At 35.8% G+C, this 22,496-nt stretch overlaps 1 protein-coding gene across 1 annotated transcript in view; it reads right to left on the reverse strand.

The window, feature by feature from the left end:
* CNTNAP2 (contactin associated protein 2) overlaps positions 1-22,496 on the reverse strand; it is a 1,478,782-nt gene that overhangs the window by 943,449 nt on the left and 512,837 nt on the right. Inside the window, exon 3 of the mRNA XM_074316028.1 lies at positions 7,164-7,357. Within this exon, the coding sequence (XP_074172129.1) occupies positions 7,164-7,357 (194 nt within the window). The remainder of the gene's footprint in view (positions 1-7,163; positions 7,358-22,496) is intronic.

Genomic DNA, 22,496 nt, shown 5'->3' on the forward strand with positions numbered 1-22,496 from the left:
TGAGGAATCTGCCCAAAGTTAGAGATTTAGGTGACTGAAGTTTGATGATGGGCCTATGTATCTGATTCCAGAGTGCAGCATTGAGCTGCTTCTTTTACTGCCGCTTGGGGGCCTGTGGCCACACAAGAGCTTGGTTTCCATGCTTGAAATTCCCCCATCTAGATATACTCGTATTCCTCTAACTCCCACTAAGTTACCACTTAGGGTAAGGACAAGCATCTTAAATGAGGGAATTCATGTTTTATTCAAAATATTTGTAGGTACCTATCAACACTGTGTAGAAATTTGCATTCACTTGGAGTCATGTAGCTTTATGTCACCTAAATCCAACCTTGGTCTGGTAAGAAAAATATTAGCATCTCCATTATTTGAATCCAGAGTAAAATAAGCACCTGAGAATATCATTATGCTTACTGAGAACACTTCCTCCTCCAGAGAGTTCACCAAGCAAGCAAGCATACTTTAAAATTTTTAGAACAATGATTTCATATATCATATTTTATCTCAGATGAAAAATACACTAGATTATGAAGAATTGTATACTCTATTTTTATTGCCTCTAAGAAATCTTATCATATAAGATTAATCATTTTTCTTTACCTAATAGTGTATGTCAACAATATACTCACTATTATTAATAACATCTTATTTTTATCTTCCTACTTTTTGGAAAAAAAATTAAACACATAACCATGTTCGTTAGAATGGTTCTATATATGTGTGTATGTGTAGAATATTGAGTGACTCACAAACTGACAAAATACAATCTCATGACCTCTTGAAATGAGAATCTCACATTACAAATGTGTAGAAAGGTTATCAAAATGTATTAATGGAGGCATTACAGTATATGAAAAAGGATCGGGAATATCTATTCAACTTATTAAAAATCTTGAGACTTTTAAAATATCACTCAGTCTAAGAGGAGTGCAAACAACACATCTATTTCAGAGAACTATAAAGCTTATCATAAATTCACCTTGGAAATTATTTTCTCTTATACAAGTCCTAAAGACTTTTATCCCATTTATATCCAGAGTCATTTTAGAAAGGGCTTAATGCAGATTACTCTAATGTGTTTTATTTATCAACATGCTATCTATTAAATTATTACAAATATGCCTACCAGGCCTTTTCCCCAAATGACTGATTGCAACCACAATGCAGGTGTATACATAAATGAGCAAGAAAAATTCCCACCTATTGCTGAAAAACATTGCATCGGTGTTGTATGTGAGGTAGAGTATGTTATCATCTGATGGAGGATACGAGTCTATGAGCAAGCGATCAAGATGGTGGTCTTCCCTAGTTTCACATGCAGGAAAGAATTCTACATGTTTGAAAGGATCTAAGGATACTATCGAAGTGTGAAACAATTATGCTTTACATTTATAATTGCAAAATATTCTTAAATGATTTGGAAAATTAGTGCAACCATTACAACAGAATGGTTGAAAGGATAAGAGAATAATTCATCCATTTTTAAATAATCCCCCCTGACATGGCTCACTGAACACATGACCATCATTATGGTGACAGATACTTTGTCACAAGCACTGCGATGGCATTTGGCACAGAGCTAGGTCTACACGCCACGCCTCACAAGCTCATCCAGCACTGATCGCGTTGTCTATCCGTGGCCACTTCATTCATTAATTAGAAAATGTGCCAGAGATCTGTCCACAGTCCACTTCCTGCTTTAAGTCATGCTTCCTGCCTCTAAAATATTGTCAGATATTTTAAATCATGAATAAGCATAAACCAAGGTAAGAACAGAGGGGGACTCAAACTTTCTGAAAATAGCCATCACAGACTGTTCTCACTACAAGAAGTACTACACTAGTTTTGTAGAATGCTTCTCTAAGATAGACAATTGATAACACGCATGTTGCTAAATCTTCGCAGCCGGCAAAACTTCTTTACTTACATAATCTCATGTAAATTTCCCAATAGGCATTATTCCCATTTCACAGATTAGGAGTTTGAGGCACAAAGTGACTTCTCTGAGTTTATAAACCAATAAATAAACCCAGATACTTGAATTCAGACCTTCTGAATTCATAGCTTGGATTTCACTTGGTAAACACCTTGTAACTTTTCTTATGTACACATTGGTTGATTGAATATTTGGTTGAAAAGAAAGTAGAGAACACATATTCCAGCTATTGACGTGATATTCAGAAAATCAAAGAATTTACTAAATTAATCTGTTAACTATTATTTGCTTTTCAGATTTTTTTAATGTTTCAAATTTGTTAGAAACAATGAAGTTTCGTGTGTGTGTGTGTGTACACAATATATAAGGGGCGAAGAGATCCAGGTTTTCAACATCTAGCAAATTAATACTCTATTTAATATCGTTTAGAGATTATGAACTCATATATTCTTGATAAGTATTTGACTATGTAATTTACATACAATAAAGCATTTTTGTTCTGTGGGATGCTCCATCTAATATATTCAGTAGTTACTGATAGCTGTCTGATATCTGCCTACCATTAACAAGAGGAATCATAACTGTTTTAAATAATTGAACTTCTCCAGCAAAACTAAGTGAAAATCTGCTGGAATTCTTGTTTAATGTAATGCTGAATGGACCATTCATAAGAAACGCTTATACAAAATACTTTGTGTCTCTCCAACAGATTACACTTAGGAAACCCAAAAATATCTCAAGAGAAGTATGCAAATTAGAGTTTGTGGAATATGTAAATATAATGTTTGGGGTGGGGCAATTTTATCAATCTGCACACATTTTCCTTTTAAATTGTAAAGAAAAAAATTCTAAATAGAAGGAGATGGCATTGTGGATAAATAATTCTGTTATGCTTAGTATTATCAAAGAGGAATGAGAAAGTTTCACTAGTTAAGCACATTTAGCAACTTACATATCTGAGTATTAAACATTCAGATAAACCATCCTTCAGGGATATTTTCAAGATCCATTCTTATTCCATAGTCAGATTCCAAAGTGAGATTCATGACTTAAAAAATCTTGTGATACTGTCATAATTTCTCATCTACATGAGTTGTTCTTTGCTTAATGTAACACATTATCCAATGGTCATAAAATAACTCAGGAACTCCACATGGACATTTAATGAGAATATTATAATAAAATTAGTCATGTTGTCCATGTCCCCTGAAATTATAGAAAGAATAACCAGTGACGTTTTTTTAAAAACAATAGTCAAGTGATGGGATTTATATTACTTTGCATTCTTCTCAGGTAATTGATTATTTTACAAAAGGATAGAAAAAGCAACCTTAAAATGACATCAACTTTAAAACCCTTTGACTATCTGGAACTTTACATAAGGTCTGTCCATCTAAAAGCTATCCAGTCTTTTCTGTGTCAGAAGTCTCTTTTATTTAAGTACATTACACATTATGTTAAATAGTAATAGGATTAAAACAAAATCTAATATTTAATTACCATTTTTACTAAACTTGAACCCAGATGTATTTTTGTTGAGAGTTTTAAATGCTAAATTTTAATCACTTAATGCATGTTAAAACATAAGCTCTAAAGTACTCAAGAATTTTTAGAAAACAATAAACGTTATCACTTCTAGAATACATCAAAAACAATGGACTATTTTCATACTACCAAAGATTTCTGTCATAGATTATTAAAGTAATGCAATTGTTACGCTGCCACAAGAATCCAAGTCACGTTGGAAATTTTTACTCTCCTTAACCCTCTGAGCTTATATTTCTGTATTTAGTCAGAATGGGATTATCTATAACTGCTAAGTATCTGATACATAAATTAAAACTTAAGTACTGTTGTACTTTAGCAGCCATCTTTATTATTACCTTAATGCCTTATGATAGGAGAAGATTTGACACTCTAGAGCTGGGATGAAAACTTTACACAGATATGTAGTTTTGAGTCTGACTTGCAGCCCCTCAAATAATTTTACCAACCTACTAATCTGACTTGAGATTAGTATCCTCAGAGAGTTAGAAAATAATGTGTGCTTTCCGGAAGAGCTGGAGATCTGAGCCTTAACTTTCGACTCTTAGTCTGCTGTTTGGTTGCTTCGTCAGTCTCCCTTTCTCTCTCTGCTAAACTTGAAGAAAGGTCTTTTCTATTTTCTATTCATTATTTTTCACAGTGAACTTCCTCCATCCTCACCCTACCCAAAGGCCAAAAACCAATCTAAAATATAGTTCTCAGTGTTGGCTGTACATTAGAATGATCTGGGCAGCTTTAAAATCCCAGTGCCCAGCTTATGCCTTAGATGAACTGAAACCAAAATCTGGAGGTGGGACCCAAACATCCACATGTCTTAAAGCTTTCTGGGTTCTTGCATTGTACATCCAGGGTTAAAAACTACCTTTCTACACATTATTCCTGAAACTGTAAATTATCTTAATTATGAGATGAAAACGTTCCATAGGCATTTCCCTACTACTTGTGTCCTACAACTTACATATCCCAATACACAAATGTTCTTACCAAACAATCGTGGCTAGACAGAAGTTATTTCTAAAGGACTACTCTGGCATCACACTTTTTATTTTGGGGACATTATATGCTTATTTCACATGACACTTCCTCTCATTGGATACTGCTATGGAAACAACTACTTACTCAAGTTAATATAACCGTGGAACCAGTTCAAACTGGTTCTATCCTTTTTCTAATAAGATACTGAGTTGTTTTTCGGAGACAACAGACCAGAACAAGTCATGCTGCAGAAGCACACACAGAGGAGAGAACTTTGACCTTCAGCTGCAACCGAAACCAAAGTCTTGTCCCTCTCATGGAACCAAAGGACCAGGACGTGACTGGAATTTCAGCACCAGGACCCTTTTAGAAGCGAAGGGTCATTATCCAGGCAGATCCAATGCTGAAGCCCCTTACCATATCTTGGGCCAAAGTCCAAAGCTTTCCAATCAAAACCTGTCCCACTGGAGCTTCCGCAGACCACCCTGTTCCCCCAACCTCTTAAAACATGTCCCAAACCCTGGATCAGGGAGACAGAGTTGAGCATTACTCAACCAGCAATGAAAGCTTTTTCTTTACTCAAAAGAAAAGTATTGGCTCCTAGCTGCATCGGGCATCAACCCTCGTTCCGTAACGCTAGGAGCTCTAAATTCTGGCTACTCACAAAAGTTACCTGATGACAAAATATACATTCCCCAGGAGTGGACCCTGATCAGGTTAAAAGTCCCCAGCACTCTGCCTAATCCTGGGAAGAACACAATTTAAAATGAGAATTTCCTCCCACTTCTCCTCCTTTTTCTTCTTGTTAAACACTGATGGTTTGACTTGATTTTGGTTATGGCTGCTTTTTTAAGTAATTAAACTAAAATAGATTCCTTCAAAATTTAATATTTTACAATAATTTATTCAGTTGTAGTGAATATTTGATTTGATACACATAATTTTCCAATGTAACTGAAATCTTTTAGGAGTAAACGGGTTAAACTTTAAAAAATTTTCTCTCATAATAATAAAAAAAAAAAGAATATAGATCCATAATAAGGGTTTAAACCATTATTATAATATAGACAATTTCTTACCATATATCACTGCTCCTACTGTTCTAGATTATTTATTCATAATTTCAATATTTTACTCAAATTGAAGATCTCTGGGTTTAAAAGTGTTATGAGCACCACTGATCTAATTTTCAGTTAAACGATTATGATGTAATGGGTTTGGGGGGGCCTGGCATCCATATGTTTTACAATCTCCTCAGATCACTCATATCGATAGCCTAGACCTCAGACCCACTGCTCTAAGCTTTGGATAGAAATTGCAGTCTGAGAAAACGGGTTCTTCAGTCAACGAGAATAAAAAAGCAAATAAACAACTAGCTTCTCTGAATGTGTGTAATAGATAAATATGGACAAGTGCATATACCTCAGAGTGAGGACCAGTAATATTTTAAAATATTTAAAACTGTTTGGGGAGGGGATGTTCAGTTGGTGCCTAATACCGTGTCTCCCCGAAAGTAAGACCTGGCCAGACCATCAGCTCTAATGAGTATTTTGGAGCAAAAATTAGTATAAGACCCGCTCTTATATTACATTATATGGTATTATATTATATTACATTATATTATATAAGATCTGGTATTATATAATATATTATATTATACTGTCTTATTTTAATATCTATTAACTTTAATTAATATATAAAAATAATTTATATATTAATTTTTGCTCCAATAGATGCATTAGAGCTGATGGTCTGACTAGGTCTTATTTTTGGGGAAATATGGTATGTTCCAGAGCTCTGGCTGGTTCCATCTTCTCCCTTTTTTTTTTTTTTTAAAGAAAACCATTTTTCTACCTTACTTTTCTCACCATATATAAATGGTCACTAACTATTAAGTGGTGCTTCATCTAAACAGATCTGGATTACAGTAAAATAGAAAATGGGACTGGCTCCAACAGGAAGTGAACTGCTTCAAAGTCCACCCGCCACTTCTGCCCCCACCTCCAGTGCCCATCAACCTGTCTGAGTTAAGTAACCCTGTTAGCAGTGGACCCTCACATGTTGTCCTTTAAAGATTTAACTCAATATCTTTGATAGAAAGAGTGTGAGGCCAGCAAGAGTGAGTGGGAGTAAGGAATAGAAACCTAAGTCAGAAAATAAAACGTTTTTTCATTTTATCTGCTTAATTCATGGTTCCGTATTTGGGTACAATTTGTATCATATCAGATCGGTACTCCAGACAAAAATACAGTAACTTGACATGTTGCATTTAAAGAAATAAATAATGTTCTATGAGCTTTAAATTATTTACCAAATAGTTGTGGGTTTTTTTTCTGGGTTTCAACACAGTTTTATGGGAAAATAAAACACAGTTTTATGTCTCCCAATGTGCTGAGAAATAACACCAGAGCTTAGGGAAGAGAACACATTCTCTTTGAAAGACAAAAGAGTTTCCACCCCTATGAGAAAGGCGTGGGGCGCACTGGTGTTTAGATCCACTTCCCCAACCCCTTGTACTTTACTCACATTCATCTTTCCGCAAGCACCAGAGGATACAAACACAAAAACAAGAACCAAAAACAGCAAAATCACCTCCAACCAGGCCACACCCAACCCTCCTGCTTCTTCAGGCTGCACAAGGACAGGTAGGGGCTGAGGTCAGCTATCTGCTCAGTTCTGTGTCTTAGCCTTTCTGGCAATGACTCACCCAGATATTCCCGTCTTGATGATAGGGTTTCCAGTTTCTCCCAGTATCACTGTAGAGCATGCGGTATTGGGTCACCCAGTCCGAGCTGCTGTACCTTCCTTGGGTTGCAATGGCACTGATCTGCTTCCGATTGCCAAAGTCAACCTGAAGCCATTGATAATGGTCACTGTCAGAGGGAGACCAGCCCCCAGCACCTGAAGAAGGTAGACGAGAGGGGAACACAAAGATTTAAAGTTAGACTTCTACAATTGACAATGGATTAGTCTTCATTTTGTCTTGGCCTTGGCAGTGCTATCTTTCACAGATAAATGATGAAGTGTCCTTTACAGATGCCATTGGGACTTCAACTAATATTCTTCCAGCTGGGTAACACTGATACTCTAACCTCTTTATGGTATAATTATGTGCTCATTTTCTCCTGAGCAAATGTCTTCATAATTCCTCAATTAGCTCTTATTAGGACATGTCAAAGTCTAATTGGATGAGGGTTGATCAATTTACTATGAATTCTTCCACTAAAAATCACTAGGACAAAATATGTAACAATCTATTAATTCCTCATGTAAAGTTTTATCTTTTAGGAGATTATACATGAAACAAAAAAAAAAGTATATACGACTTTAAAATATATATTTACTTTAAAAAGTTCAGAGTTAAAAGAATGTTGGTAGTTCTTAAGATGATGCTTAATCTTACATTAAGCTCTCGTACTCATGAGAATTAAGGTACATAGTAAATCAGGCAACATGTTTACTAACACTTAAGATACATAACCAATGACTCTTGACCACATTTCTAGGAAGACAATTTAAATTATTAAATGAAATGAAACTTTTTTTGGTAAAATATAATAAATGATTGGCAAATTGTAAGAACGTAAAAATATTAGAAAATAGCAGTAATATAGAACAAAAGACTCCCAATTTATAGCATTATGTAAAATCCCAATGCTTGTATATAAGTATTAATATATTACAGAAAATATGGCATAATGCTTAGAACTAAAAGGCAATATAATTTTTTTGAGTGAGTTTGGCTACTAACGGGAGTAAATAAGATAAAAATATTCAATAAATTATTCAATTTATAGTATAACAATATATGCGTAACTTTTCAGATATGGAATTTAAAGACTGACAATAAAATAATTTATTCGATGAGGACTGTTAATAAAATCATTTTGTAAAGCATCACAGATATATCATTCCTTTAATGATGTTTACATGGCTTATTTCTACTTTCAGCAATGCTCAAACAGTTCTCCCACCACAAAAAATTACAAACCTGACAATATGTACACAATTACCCTTTCTAGGGATGGGACAACAGACAGTGCAGGCCCCTGATCCATGAGAGAAGATAAACAAATGAAGTGAGCCCTGCCAACGTCCTGGCTTTCTGCCTGGTTCACATTTCAGATCATGGCACATGGAAGAGTATCCCAAACAGAATCCACAGCATCACGGATATGGAGACAAATCAGAATCAAAGCTACTGAGCGACATACTTTGTAGAGCAGAGTACCAGACTGGGGGAGCAGCTGTGCAGAGAAAGAGCTCTGGAAATCTGCACTCGTAGGGTTGCTAATGAGTGTCTGTAGTCCAGACCCTGAATCAACACCAAGCTGTGTATTTGCAGACCAAGACTCCACAAGTTTAGGTGGAGGGAGTTCTGAAAGGAACAATGCCCAGAGGGTGCAGAGGGCTGGGGCTAGTTTGATTTAGACTAGACAAGATGGAGAGAACTTGTACCGACCCTCGGCATTCAGTAGAGATCTCAGGAAGGAATTAGAACAATTTAGTCCTTGAATAAGGGTTCCTCTGGACACATGTGAACACAGGTTGGTAACTAGTCTAAAAAAAAAAAAAAAAAATCAACCTGACCCACAAATAAATTAATTCCTTGCTCAAACAAAACTCAGCACTCCATTAAGGAAGGCCATGATGATGGTGGTATTCTATGAAGCCTATCCAATTCTACTAACAAATGTCATCCCAATACATTTAATAATTTTTTAAAAAAAGGAACTCCATGGATGATTAGAAATTCAACAAGATAGAATCCATAATGTTCCATATAAAAATTTAAAAAAGTCCTACCATGTTTCCCCGAAAATAAGACCTAGCTAGACGATCAACTCTAATGTGTCTTTTGGAGCAAAAATTAATATAAGCCACGGTCTTTAATATAATATAGTATAGATAATATAATATAGTATACTATAGTATACTATAATATACTATAATATACTATACTATACTATACTATACTATACTATACTATACTATAATATAATATACCGGGTCTTATATTAATTTTTGCTCCAAAAGACACATTAGAGCTGATGGTCCGGCTAGGTCTTATTTTGGGAAACAAAGTAGACACTTGAGGAAGCAGGAAAATATGAGAAAAATCAATCAATAGAAATAGGCTGAAAAAGGACAGATGACGAAATTTGCTGAACAGGATTTTAAAACAGAGATTATAAATTAGTTCCATTATTTGAAGACAACATGTAAATATTGAAGACACATATAAAATGTTAATGGAGAAAATAAAAAAAAACAAAAGAGAATGAAATAAAAGTTCTTGAACTAAAATTGTATCTGGAATGAAACATCTACTAGTAGCCTTAACAGCAGATTAGAAGCCAACGGGGGAAAAAAAAATAGTGTACTTGAATACAGGGTCATATAAACCTTTCAAATTGAAGTTCAGAGGGGGGGGAAAAAAGGCTTAAAAATGAACAGTACTCCAGTAACCTGTAAAATAATATTAAATGCCCTAACAATCATGCAAATAGAGGACTAAAAGAAGAGAAGGTAGAGAGTGGGGAGGAAAACATACATTTGAAGAAAAAAATGGTTGAAAAATCAATTCCTGATATCTGAGAAATTTACCAAATCCAAAGCAAGATAAATACAAAGAAAAACACCTTTGTTACAACCACTAAAGTCTGCTGCTATGGCGTGAAACAGCCGTAAGTAATATATAAACACAAGGATATGGCATGTTCCAATAAAACTGGGAAAGCGTTAATTCTCCTTTATCAGCATGTTCATTGCAAATAACATTTCCTGCAGTAGACCCTGTGATGCGCCATTCAGCTCTTCCCTTATCACTGGACAACTTAGTCCCTCCATGATTTTGAGTGCTGCCAGAAGACAGTAGTTAGTTGTAACTCCTCTTAAGGAATTCCTGAGTAAAAGAGAGGCACTTTACCCAAGGTCATGCCCCTTCCTGAGGTTGTACAGATGCAATGGCTGGTCGACCAAGGGTTGTAAAGGGCCAGGACCCTCGCCCCAACACGGATAAACTCTAAAGGGTCATCAGGGTCTCACATCTCCCTGCAGAATTGGCTGAAGCCTTCTTTTAGACTCCACTGCTTCTCCACTTCTCCCTCGGTCCAGTTCCTCTTCATTCCCTTTCCTTCCACAGGTCTCATCCCTGAAACGCTTCCTAGTAAATTCCTAGTGCTATTCTTCATGTCAGAATTTGGGTCCTGGGGAATGTAGCCTGTAATACCTCCTTGGAACCACTTTCCTGATAATCTGCTCACTAATATGATTTAGTTGTCTCTGCTTTTGTATAAGACTTTGTGGGTTTTTATATGTTGTTCCTTTTCCGTATCATAGTGTCTAATATTCCCTATAATCATATATCACCCACATGCCTATTTCACCTAGAATTCTGTAAAATTTTGGAGGAGCCATAGGTGAATTTCTGGGATAACAATGTACCCAGTCATCAAGAGGTTATAAACATATTTTCTTATCTGTTAGATGTATAGTTCCAAACTTAGGAGAAATTCTATAGCTAATTGTGGATGCATTTCTATGTATTACTGAAAGCAACAAGGCAGTTTGTTCATTGTAGTAAAGAAGCAATTATTACAATGAGTGAAAAGGAGAAAATATGTGCAACTGGTTGTTAAAATTTAGAGTACATTCCCTAACTAGTCGTGCAAAAAAATATTCCAGAATAAATATTCTTAAATTACCCGACTGTTGGTGCACTACAATTTTTCAATAAGGAGGCAATTAACATACAACTACTTAATCCCATTAATCTCAGTACTTTAAGAAAATACAATTTATTGACAACTTTAAGGGAAGCAAAAATCCAAAAGAAGTGAAAATATAAGTTGAAACTTATTCCTTAGCAGAAGTATATATGGAGAGAATAGTGACAAACTTCAAGGGGAGGGCAAATGTCATGCTTTCATGAGGAACATGGTAGAAAGATCGATGAAAAGTTTCCTGTTTCTCTTTGATCTATCAAGCAATATAATTTGGGGAAGTTGATTACTTTGTTCATTTGGCTTGTGAAATGTATAACCTCTATCGATCCAAGGATTAAGAACGCTAACCCTTTCATCACAAAATCTTCAGGAAAATGGTAGAGCAGAAGTGCTCCCTGATATATTGCGGAGAGTATAAGAGGGCAACATGTTCCCAGGGGATAATCGGTAGCTAAAAAAAAAGGTGGCAAATTGAAGAAGAGATAAAGGAGGTGGTCATTTGTGAATAATCATAAATTTAGTTTCTAAGAAGACCTAAGAACAACTCTTTTCTGGAAATAATAGAACCAAAAATATCTAGCAAATTGTTAGAGTGACATGAAAGATACGTACGCTATAGAACTCTGCCTATTCCCTGAACAGTAAAGATACTGCTCCCTGCCTCCCTTTCACCCTCTCCTTTTCCATCTCCCTCCATCCTTCCCTCCCTTCCTCTCCCTTCCTTTTTCTCTTTCACACATACACACATCCCTTCCCCTTTGTGTATACTATAAAGATGCATTAAGGTTCGTCTTTTAGATGCCCGCTCTATTGGGGTTACTTGAGTGATACATTATAACAGAGAATGTGGAAAATGGATGAAACTAGTACTCTAAACTTAGTGATAGCCTATAATTATGATAGCCATTTCTGCTTTGTAATTTGTAAATTAGTACCTCTGAGGAAAAAAAGAGAAATTTGGTGGGTGATTCAGGAGAGGGCAAAGAGTATCTTTTCTGTGATAAATGCCTCCTGTGTAGACATGATACCCAAGTGGGTGGTTCTTACACCACCAGAGACTATAAGCCTAGTGTCTTTTTTTTAAGTATAAAAACTTTTCAATTAAGTACAGAATTAAGTTTAATAACTGGTTGAGAAATATGTATCAGATGAAAAGAATAAATTGAAAAGGAGACTTTTAGGCAAGATAGCATTATGAATTTAGGTGTGGAGGCCTCCTTCTGCTCTAAACATACAGTAGTTTTAGATAAGATAGGTACAAAGAAAATTGAAAAACACATAGCCAGAAAAAAAAAAAAAAACAACATCAAAAATAAGATAAATATCTCCACACATGAGAAATGCAACCAAAATGCAAAGCAACGAGTAGGACTGGACCTGAGGATGCTGGAATGGGGTCTGGGGACCCACATAGGAAGAGTGGTATATAGTTCCTTGGGAATACTGGTGAATGCAAGTCTCCTGTGTCTGTCAGAGAAAGGAAGCGTGGGTCAGGGCTGAAGACCAACACTAGCCCCGGACTAACCTGCTTGCAAAAAGAGACTGAAAACATCTGCTTACTGACTTGGAAACAAGGCTAATAGGAGACTGCACACCCAAAGGAGTTAGAAAACAGGCACATGTGAGCTGAGGGAAGGCATCCACTGCCTTGGTGGTTGGAACGATGACTCCCTCATAACACTAGGGAAAGGTACAGGGTCACCCATGGAAGATGTATTTCTGGACCAAGATCTGGGAAGCTGAGTAGAGAAAGTCACAAAACTATAGGGCAGAAAAGGGGGGGGGGGACAGAGAGAGAGAGAGAGAGAGAGAGAGAGAGAGGCTTGTTATCAAGAATAGCCTGCAACCCACAACTTCAAATCACCAGAAAGAAAACAAATGCCACAAAAGTCAGCTAACGGAGTCAAAGTTCAATGCAAATTCATCCCAGATATAATAGTAACTGAGGACCAGTGGAACTAAATACATTTTAGGTTCTCAAAAATATAAAATAAGTAATGACATTCATGAAAAATACAGGAATGATCAGACACAACAAGGAGAAATAAAATATTTACAGACGGATAGTAAAAATAACCAATAAGTTACCTTAAAAATGAAAAATGTAGTTACTGATAGGAAAAAAAAATCCTCACTAGAGGAAATTTCACCAATTACATATTATCTCAGAAATAATCAGTCCGCTGAAAGGGAATATTGAAGGATTCATACAGAAGTCACCATAGAAAACACAAAAAGTGTTAGAGTTCAAGAACATCTGCTTCCAACCAAGATAAAGTAACAGGTATTTAATTTAATCGATGAAACAATGGTTTGCAAGATATAAGGTATAGGGCAACAAAGGACTGTGATCCCCAAGGTACAGGACATAAATGAAGTGAGTCCCATTCCCCCAGCTTCCCATCTTGAGAGTTTGCAGGTGGAGACCCAGGAAAGAACCCAGCAGAACCTGGCAGAATCCCCGAGCTGAGAAGGTACACCCACCAACTGGGGAGACCAAGGTGGCTAGAGTTAGAAGCCAAGGGCGGACCTGCATAGAGGTTAACTCTAAAAGCAGCAGGGGGTCCCCTGGCATCTTCAGATCAGTAACGATTAGCATAGGCATAGGAAAAAACTACCGTCCTATAACTGGGCAAAGAACCTTCTGAATGGACGAAGGTACGAATGCTTTGTAATATTCACCAGATGATCCCACCATTCCCCTCCTAGGCATTTTCCCAAGAGAAAAGGAAGCAGGTGAACATACAAAGTCCTGCACATGACATTGATAGCAGCCTTATTTATAATAGCCCAATGCTGGGAGCAACCCAAATAGCCATGAACAGATGAACCGACAAGCACACTGTGCCTCTCCATACAGCAGAATACTATTCAGCAATAAAAAGGAATGGACAATCGATACATACTATGCGATTAATCTAAAAATTATGCTGAGTGAAAGGATCCAGGAAAAACAAAAGGTGCATAATGTCCAATTCCATTTATATAAAACTCTAGGTAATGTGAACTAATGTGTAGGGACTAACACAGATCAGTAATTGCCTGAGGATGGGGACAAGGACGAGAAAGCAAAGGGGTTACAAAGTGTCAAAAGAAAACTTCTTGGGGTGATGGATACATTCATTATCTGGATTGTGGTGCTGGCGGTTTCATGGGTTTACCCATATATAAAAAGACCGAATTGTACAATTTAAATATGTACGTATTAGTGTACACCAATGATACATCAGTAAAGTTGTTATAATTTGTGGGAGTAAATAGACACGGAAGCTAAACTGGGGATTTCAGGGATAAATCTAAGAAATTTTAGAATAAAACCAATATAGCCAATATACAGAATATAAACAATTGAATAAGTAAGGATTTTTTTTTTCAAAATTGAAAAAGAAAATAAAAGGACATGACTCAATGAAGAGAAAGAGCCCTCTTAACATGGAAAAGCATATGTAATGTGAGTGTATTATGGGAAAAAAAATGTATTATTTTTTTCCATAATACACTCACAATAGAAATGAGGTAGAAATGAAAGCGGGCCTAAAATAATAACATTGATGAAATGTGACATTAAAACATAAATTTTAAGCATGCAACTGAGAATCATCTCAACTGACAGAAAAAAAAAAAATAGCTGGCATCTGAAGAAGTGCGAAAAGTTGCTTGCTAATGAGCTCAGATTTTATTGACAGTGGGACAAAAAGAGCTAGATGGTGTGGCATGTGACCTACCTACAAAAAGGAGGACAAATAAGCTTCAATCAAGTGTAGATACTTGTTAATTGGAAGTAGCCAATGAAGAGAGCCAAGGGCATTCATTAACATGTCATGAGCTAAGGAAGCAAAAGTGGCAATGCCACTACCATTGCTAAAATATGGGGTAAATTAATGCTTATGGAAAAGCAAATGAAAAAAGATGGTATTAAGTATATTTTGAAATAAAACAGAAGAGAGAAGAGATGATGTCATCAGATATTGTTAGATGACAGGAAAATAGAACTGTCCATCTCCCATTTCTACCTCCTCCAACAAGGACAACACCTTCCAGATCCTTCTAGGAGAATCAGAACTGATCACTGAGAACAGGGAATTATTTCCTGAGACAAGTTAGGACATAATAAGAGAGGCATAGATAGCTGCTTTCACTCTTTCAAAACATTCAGATTATATCCCAAAGGACTGGCATTATTCATAAAAGTAACGTTAGATTCCTTGAGTATTTATCAGGAGCTGCCAGAAAAGTAAAGACCACCAAAAAACAAACAAACAAACAAACAAACAAAAAAACAAAACAAAACAAAAAAAACCCAACAAAACAACAACAAACAAACTGAAAAAACCTCATACATTTTAAAAACAAAGGACTTAGTAAATCTATAAAAAATAGACAAGAAAGCTTTTTTTCAAAATCTGGTATGTGGGTTAGGGACATTTAGAATAAAAGATAAATGGGGGGTTGGTGGTACTGCGGGGTGGTGTTGGAGGGTTATAAGGATTTCCTTTTATGATCACTTTTTTAGTTACTAGAACACAGTAAATTCCAAAGACGTATCTCCAACTTAATTTTAGCAAAGCATTTTGCAATGTCTCTGATAAGTATAAAATGGTAAAAATGGGGTCTGAGAGACAACAGTTTAAGGTAAGTTCAAAAATGGTTAATAATTATGCCCCAAAATGTTATTTAATGACTATGTAACTTGAAGAGAGCTGCCTAGTGGTGTGCCACAGGCTTTTGTCCTGCATACTGTCATTTTTAATATTTTTTATTATCTAAGGCATCAAAGACATGTTTACGAAATTTGTCAATTAAATGAATCTTGAAAAGAGACCTAACAAGATAACTAACTGAATTATGATCTAAAATGTTTTTGACTTGCTGGAAATCTGAGCCTGCACCAGCACAATATGTTTTAACATCAGTAGTAAACTAAGACCCCCATTTTGAACAAATGCATTATCAACTTCATCATTAAAGGTATATAATGTTTAGAAATATTCATACGACCTTAATTTACTTTATAAACAATATAGTGTTGGAATTATGCCCATCTACCTATAATATTATATTTGCAGTATTATCTCCAAAACATTTTGATACATTGTTATTACGACTTCACATATACACACAAAAAGGAACAAAGCATATAGCATTAGGAACTATCACAAAATAAACATAACCTTGTAATCACCACACAGGTCTATAAAGAAACCATTGCCAGTAACCCATAAGCTCTCATAGTGTCCTTTTCCGAATATGGACACCTCTCTTCTCCCCAACGAACTGCCCCAGAGATACATCCATGTGCTTGTTTGCAGCAGTAGATTGCTCATTTCCACTGCTGTCTAATATTACATGGTGTATTACTCTTCATTTCCTTTCTAATGTTGAACGTGGGTATTTCCAGTTCAGAGCTATTATGAATGAAGCTGCCATCATCATCCCTGTTCACGTTTTTGAGCACATCTTTGCACATTTCTGTTGGGCATATGCCCAGGCATGGAATTGTAGGTCCAAACATTTTATGGATTTTAAAATTCAGTCAGTCTCGCCAATTTCCCAAAATATTTGAACCGATTTTTACCCCCCACAAACACCGATAGTGTCATGAGAACTGTGTCTGTTGTTCCACATACTTGCCAAAAGTTGGTATAGTTAGATATAAAGTTCCCCAATGATGTAGTAATAATATCACACTTTCCAAAAGTATACATGCTTTATGTATATAGATTTTACAGCTTTAACTTACAGTTTTGAGATTGAAATCTTACTTAGACTACGTAAAAACATTTACTCTTAATACTGTCAGTTGCCTTTGTCTGTCCATAGGTTACTCATTAAACTACAAATTATTTTTATTTTTGAATTTGACCGAGGAAGAAAACTGAAGATCAAACTGATTTTAACAAATGTGAAGCAAATGCTTTTCTGGGAGAACAAAAGTTTGCTTATTAAATACTGTTATTCCTTCAAGGGTCTAGCATGCTACACTAAAGAAAGTTGCCTTTTTAAAGGAGGCCTCTTTATAATGTTGATAAAATCCAATATAAAATACACCATTAAAATCAGTACATTTCTTGCAATTAGGTAAACTTAAAAACACATCTATTGAGGTCTCTGCTTACATATTCACCACTTCAGAGGTAAATGACTGTAGCTGAGTTGTGAGACATAGACTTATTGAAAAGCAAGTTTAATTTAGTTAGGTTTTTTTGTTTTGTTTTGTTTTGTTTTCAGGGAATTTCACAGGTCAATTATGTTTTAAGATTTTTGATTTAAGAATGCCAACTTGTTTTTTTAATATCAAATATTACCTTAAGATTATACTTTCAGAGACAATAAAAATAAAAGTCAGATGCAAGAATTACACTGCTTTGTAAGACTACATAAAGGCTGGACAGCCTTTGAAACTAACGTGAACTCAAAATTAAGTTTGATCAGCTTCCTGTTCTGCTTAGAAGCCATCATACAATTTCTATTCTCATCACAAAGAACAAATCTTCACAGGAGGTTAACCTGGGCCAGGGTATAAGAGAATATTTGTGCACAAGTCCAATGTAAAATAATGGTAAGTAAGTCTGATGAAAAATTCTTGAACATTTACATGCCCTGTAATTTTAAAATTAACTTACCAAACAGTGTAAACAGTGCATGGTCTTAATTTTTAAAATGTCCTGGCAATAATATGACAGAAAACAGACTTTTTGTGTGTGTTACTTCAGGTGGTGGTATTAGGAAAAGAAAGTTAAAATTATAGGTACGTAGTTAGACTTCAAAGTAACAATTTTTAAAAACATTAAAATAGATAACATTATAATAGATAAAAATGGATTATTATAAAAAGCAGTGAGCTCTTTATTACTGGTGCTATTCAAGTGAAATCTGGATAATAAGAATTTCTTTAGAGGGGAATTTTACATAGGATGGGAGATTGGACTGAATATCTTTTAATTTCATTTCCAAAGAAAGTTGAAATGAAATACAAACTATTATGTTGAATTCATTAGCATTACTCTCAAGTGGTTTTTATTTCTTATTGCTTTAAAACTAACAGTTAGCACCCAGGTTCTAGTTGATCTATGTTGTTAACATCAGGGTAGATATTATTTATACTATTGCTAAGTAACATTTGACTATATAAAACTTTTATTATTAAGGAGTCTGGTCATTTCCATTTTTACTATGAATAACTCCCCTGGTTTATCCTTTCAGCAAATATTTGTAAAGCATTTCTGTCTGTCAGCCATTAGTATTATTATTTTTTCTTTTTTTTTTTTTTAGGATTTTTTTTTTCATAAGCAATTTTAACAGATCTTAGAAAAAAACAAAACCTGAGGATACAATTCATTTGGAGAATGTACAAAATTATTTTTTATTTAGTAAAAGCTTTATTATTTGCAACAAGACATGTTAAATATACTTTTAATGTGCATGGGAAGGCGGTCTCAGGTGTGAAAAAAATAAAAGCATATGAAAATATTACAACCAGGTCAAGTCACTGAAGTCTTTGTAACTACTAGAAAGCTGTTATTTGACCTTGGCCTGTAAAGAAGGCTAAAGAGCTCCATGGTGAACCCCCAAATCTCTTTGCCCACTGAACCTCTAAATACAATCAAAGTCAAAGGTTTCGTTAGTTTGGGGCAAGCACTGACTGACACAGATGTTTTTAAAAGATTAAAAGTTATGTGGCCAAGAGGTCAGTTTCATGTTTGCAAATCTACTGCTTTACTTTGTATTCTTCATCTCTGGCACCTTTTCCTGTCGAATGCCACAGAATTTTGGAATCAATGTGGTTCATTAGAAAAAGTTTCCCATCTGCTCTAGGCAAGTGCACTTTCACTGGCCTTGCCCAGAAAATGCCATCTCTCAAAATGTTATCTTTTCTGATAAAACAAAGAAGAGTAATACATTGTTCTCTGTGAAGCTCAGGTGGGAGTGGCCGAGGTAAGGGTGTAGGCTAAAAAGGGCTTCAGAGCTCAAACAAAGCAATGGTTACCCTCACGTCATCAAATAAATCTGAGCTCTACTTCCAGGGACGACTGAAGGCAGGATGTAGCTGCATAGCTCAGGTAAGTCACCAAACTTGAAACAAATCCTGAGCAAAAGTGGACAAGGAAACTCAGGATTACCCACTGTCTGAAGTCAATGTCTGAGTATCATTTATCATTTAATAACCACCATCAACCATGGTTCCCTAGACATCACAACACTTGATACATATCTGTTAAATGGATGAATACAAGAATTAATTAAATAATGAATGAATATATGAATGGAAAATTGATTAAAAAATGCCATTCTGGAAGTAAGAGCCCTGAAACCAAAATGTGGTTTCCTTCACCCCAGTTGTAGAACGTACAAGAAAGGCACAGTTTAGGAAAGACAAATATAAATTGAACTGCGGCAAAAAAAAAAAAAAAAAATTAAATAATACTAGTGATTCACATTGTATCTGTGATCACACAGTAAAGAGAAACTGGAATTTCAGCCAACATACTCACTGTATCTTATTCTAATGTCTATTAAGTGGGTTCGGTCTTAATGTCTAGTAAGTGGGTTCTCACTCAAGAATAGGTATTTGTTCATTTTTTTTAAATCCTTTGATTGCCTTCCTGAATTAAAGCTTCATAAATTAAATCTTTAGCCATCATCGTCAAAAGGCCCTTGGATTGAATCAAAACTCTAGCACTCAGCGTGGATAAAACTAGGGAAAGAACAGTCATTTGGAATTTGGTGTTAACAAGGTTTCCTTGGTCTGCAGTTCTCACTCATTGCATTAGGACGTCCAGTCCTGTGGCTATTATCACAATCGCTTGCTCAGCATGGCGGGGAAGCAATCAGCTTTTGCAGGTCAGGAGAGCGATGGACAGGGTATTCCAAGGAACTGGAAACGAGCAAGGACTTACTTTCTCCACGAGGAATGGGGAATCCTGTCATTGGTCTATTCCAGAGGCACATAGGAGACTTGAGCGAGAGAATGCATAATTCAAAGTGAAAGTTTTAAGCATTCAGATTTAACTCATCATAGTAGAAAATTCCTTGAACTTCTCTGGCAGCTTTTAGCTAAGTGGCAAAAATGAAATGCATTTCAAAATTGATTCTCACCTCTATCATCTAAACCTAGTCTCCAGCTGGCATGCTGTAGAAAATAAGGTTTGGCTATTTATTATTGTTTCCTTCACTTAAGAAGAAAAAGGTCAGAGGCAGGTTTACAAAATGGAAATGTTCTCACTGGTAACTAAATGTAGTTTATTGTTTATTAACAAAATAATTAGGGATGCAAATAATATTTCCATGCCATCTGCCTAAGGGACTCCTTTATTGAAGTCTCATTATTTTCTGGTGCAGAGGCTCTGCCATAAAAGAGCTCACTAGAAGAAATGCAGAATAACAAAAAAGAAATGTATGTATATATTGTCTGTGCATTAACAAAACCTGTTATTGTAAATGCAATGATGTCAATGATATATGCAAATAACGTATGCAAAACTATATGCAAAATTGTGGTGTGTAGAATGATAGTCAATTGATGCAAACACATTTTATTTATAGAGTGATACATGCAAAAATGTAAATTGCCAATCATCTACACATGAATATAAGGGAAACATCTTACTGTATATGCAATGGTTCCCAAGCCAGGTTACCTGAAGGTACATAAAGATGAGGCCATTTTCCAATGAAGTATCAGGATAATTGAGAGAGATATTCCGACTGACTTGAAATAAGTGAAAAATTGCCTCATATCTCTACTTCCCATATTTGTACACTCCGTCTCACCCTGCGATGTAGTCATTCCAAGTGTTTGAAAACATAGGTTATAAAGACTTTCTCTGCTTTAGTTCCATTTTCTGAGCGAGAAAATGTGAAGGGATTATGTTCAAGATCAATATAGTTAACTAAAGCAAACAGATCATTTAGATCAAGCGCAAGTGTATTTTGTGAGTTCTCTGATCTCCCTATAACACATGCGTACTAAGTGACGCCTCCTCTTTGGTCTGTACTTTCTGTGCTCATTAGTTATTCTAATCCTAACCCCGGTTCCTGGATGGCAATGGGCATTATGTTGTTCCCAAGTTCATGCTTAGAACCCCTGCGATCCCTCTGACGGTGCACGACACATAGCAGGCTCGTTCAATAAATATCTCTTGTAACTATAGAATCTGTTTTACAAAAGGGAAGATTTTTGGCATTCGTACACTTGGCAACATAAAGCTATTCCACCAAAAAAGTAGTTTTGTGCACCTGAAACTAATAAAAAAAAATGTTATAAAAAAAAGTAGTGGGTGTATTTTGATATACATAGAAAATATTCATGTAGTCCCACATCCCCAAATTCTGAACGAGTGTAGAAACGACACTAGGAGATACGCATATATCACAGATGGACCTTGTAAATATGGTTGTTTTTTGGTACAATTGTTCATAAATTTTACGTTTACATATAGCAAGCCACCAACTCTCCACGCAAAGAACCTCTTTACCTCTTTAGTAGGTTTCCCATAGCACAAGCTTAAAATTAGGATAGAACAGTAATGTAGAGAAAAAAGTAAAAAAAACCTGTCAAAACAAAACAGGTGCAAATGTTTTTTTCACCTTCATAGGGTGAATGTCATCCACTTTCATGAGAAACTTCCCACATCTTCATGACCACGGCATCACTAATTCTGACTCTTCAAAATAGCATCGCATCTAGAGCCTGAGAGTGAAGTAACACATTATAACAGAAGGACCACTGGGCAAGAATCAGGAAGAAATGGCTCCTGTCCTTCAGTGTGTTCATGCTGTTACAAGAAAACAGCATAGACTAGGTCGCTTATAAACCGCATTTATTTCTCACAGTTCTGGCGCTGGGAGGTCCAACATCAAGAAGCTGGCAGATGCCGAGAGCTCCCTTGCTGCTGCATAAATGCCATTTTCTCAGTGTGTTCACATGTGGAAGGGGCCAAGGGTCTCCCTGGGGCCTCTTTCATCCGGGAACTAACACCACTTATGAAAGAGACACCCTGAGGACCTAATCACTTCCCACAGGTGCTGCCTCCAAATACCATCACACCGGGGGTTAGAGTTCAACCTTTAATTTTGGGGGGAACACAAACATTCAGTCTATGGTAGGTCCCACATCCAATTATAAAAATAAGTGTGTGTGACCTTAAAGGATATGGTGTCCAAAGGATAAGCCTCAAAAATTTCATTCAGCCACGACAAAAATGAAGTCATAATAGTGTTTCAGGAGGAACCTTGTAATGCGGAGACACAGTATTGTTGGCATAAGGATTTTGATAAGGAAAGTTCTCACTGCTTTCTTAGCCATCTTAGTC

The sequence above is a fragment of the Rhinolophus sinicus genome, linkage group LG11, assembly GCF_036562045.2.
Source record: "Rhinolophus sinicus isolate RSC01 linkage group LG11, ASM3656204v1, whole genome shotgun sequence".
Classification (NCBI taxonomy): Eukaryota; Metazoa; Chordata; class Mammalia; order Chiroptera; family Rhinolophidae; genus Rhinolophus; species Rhinolophus sinicus.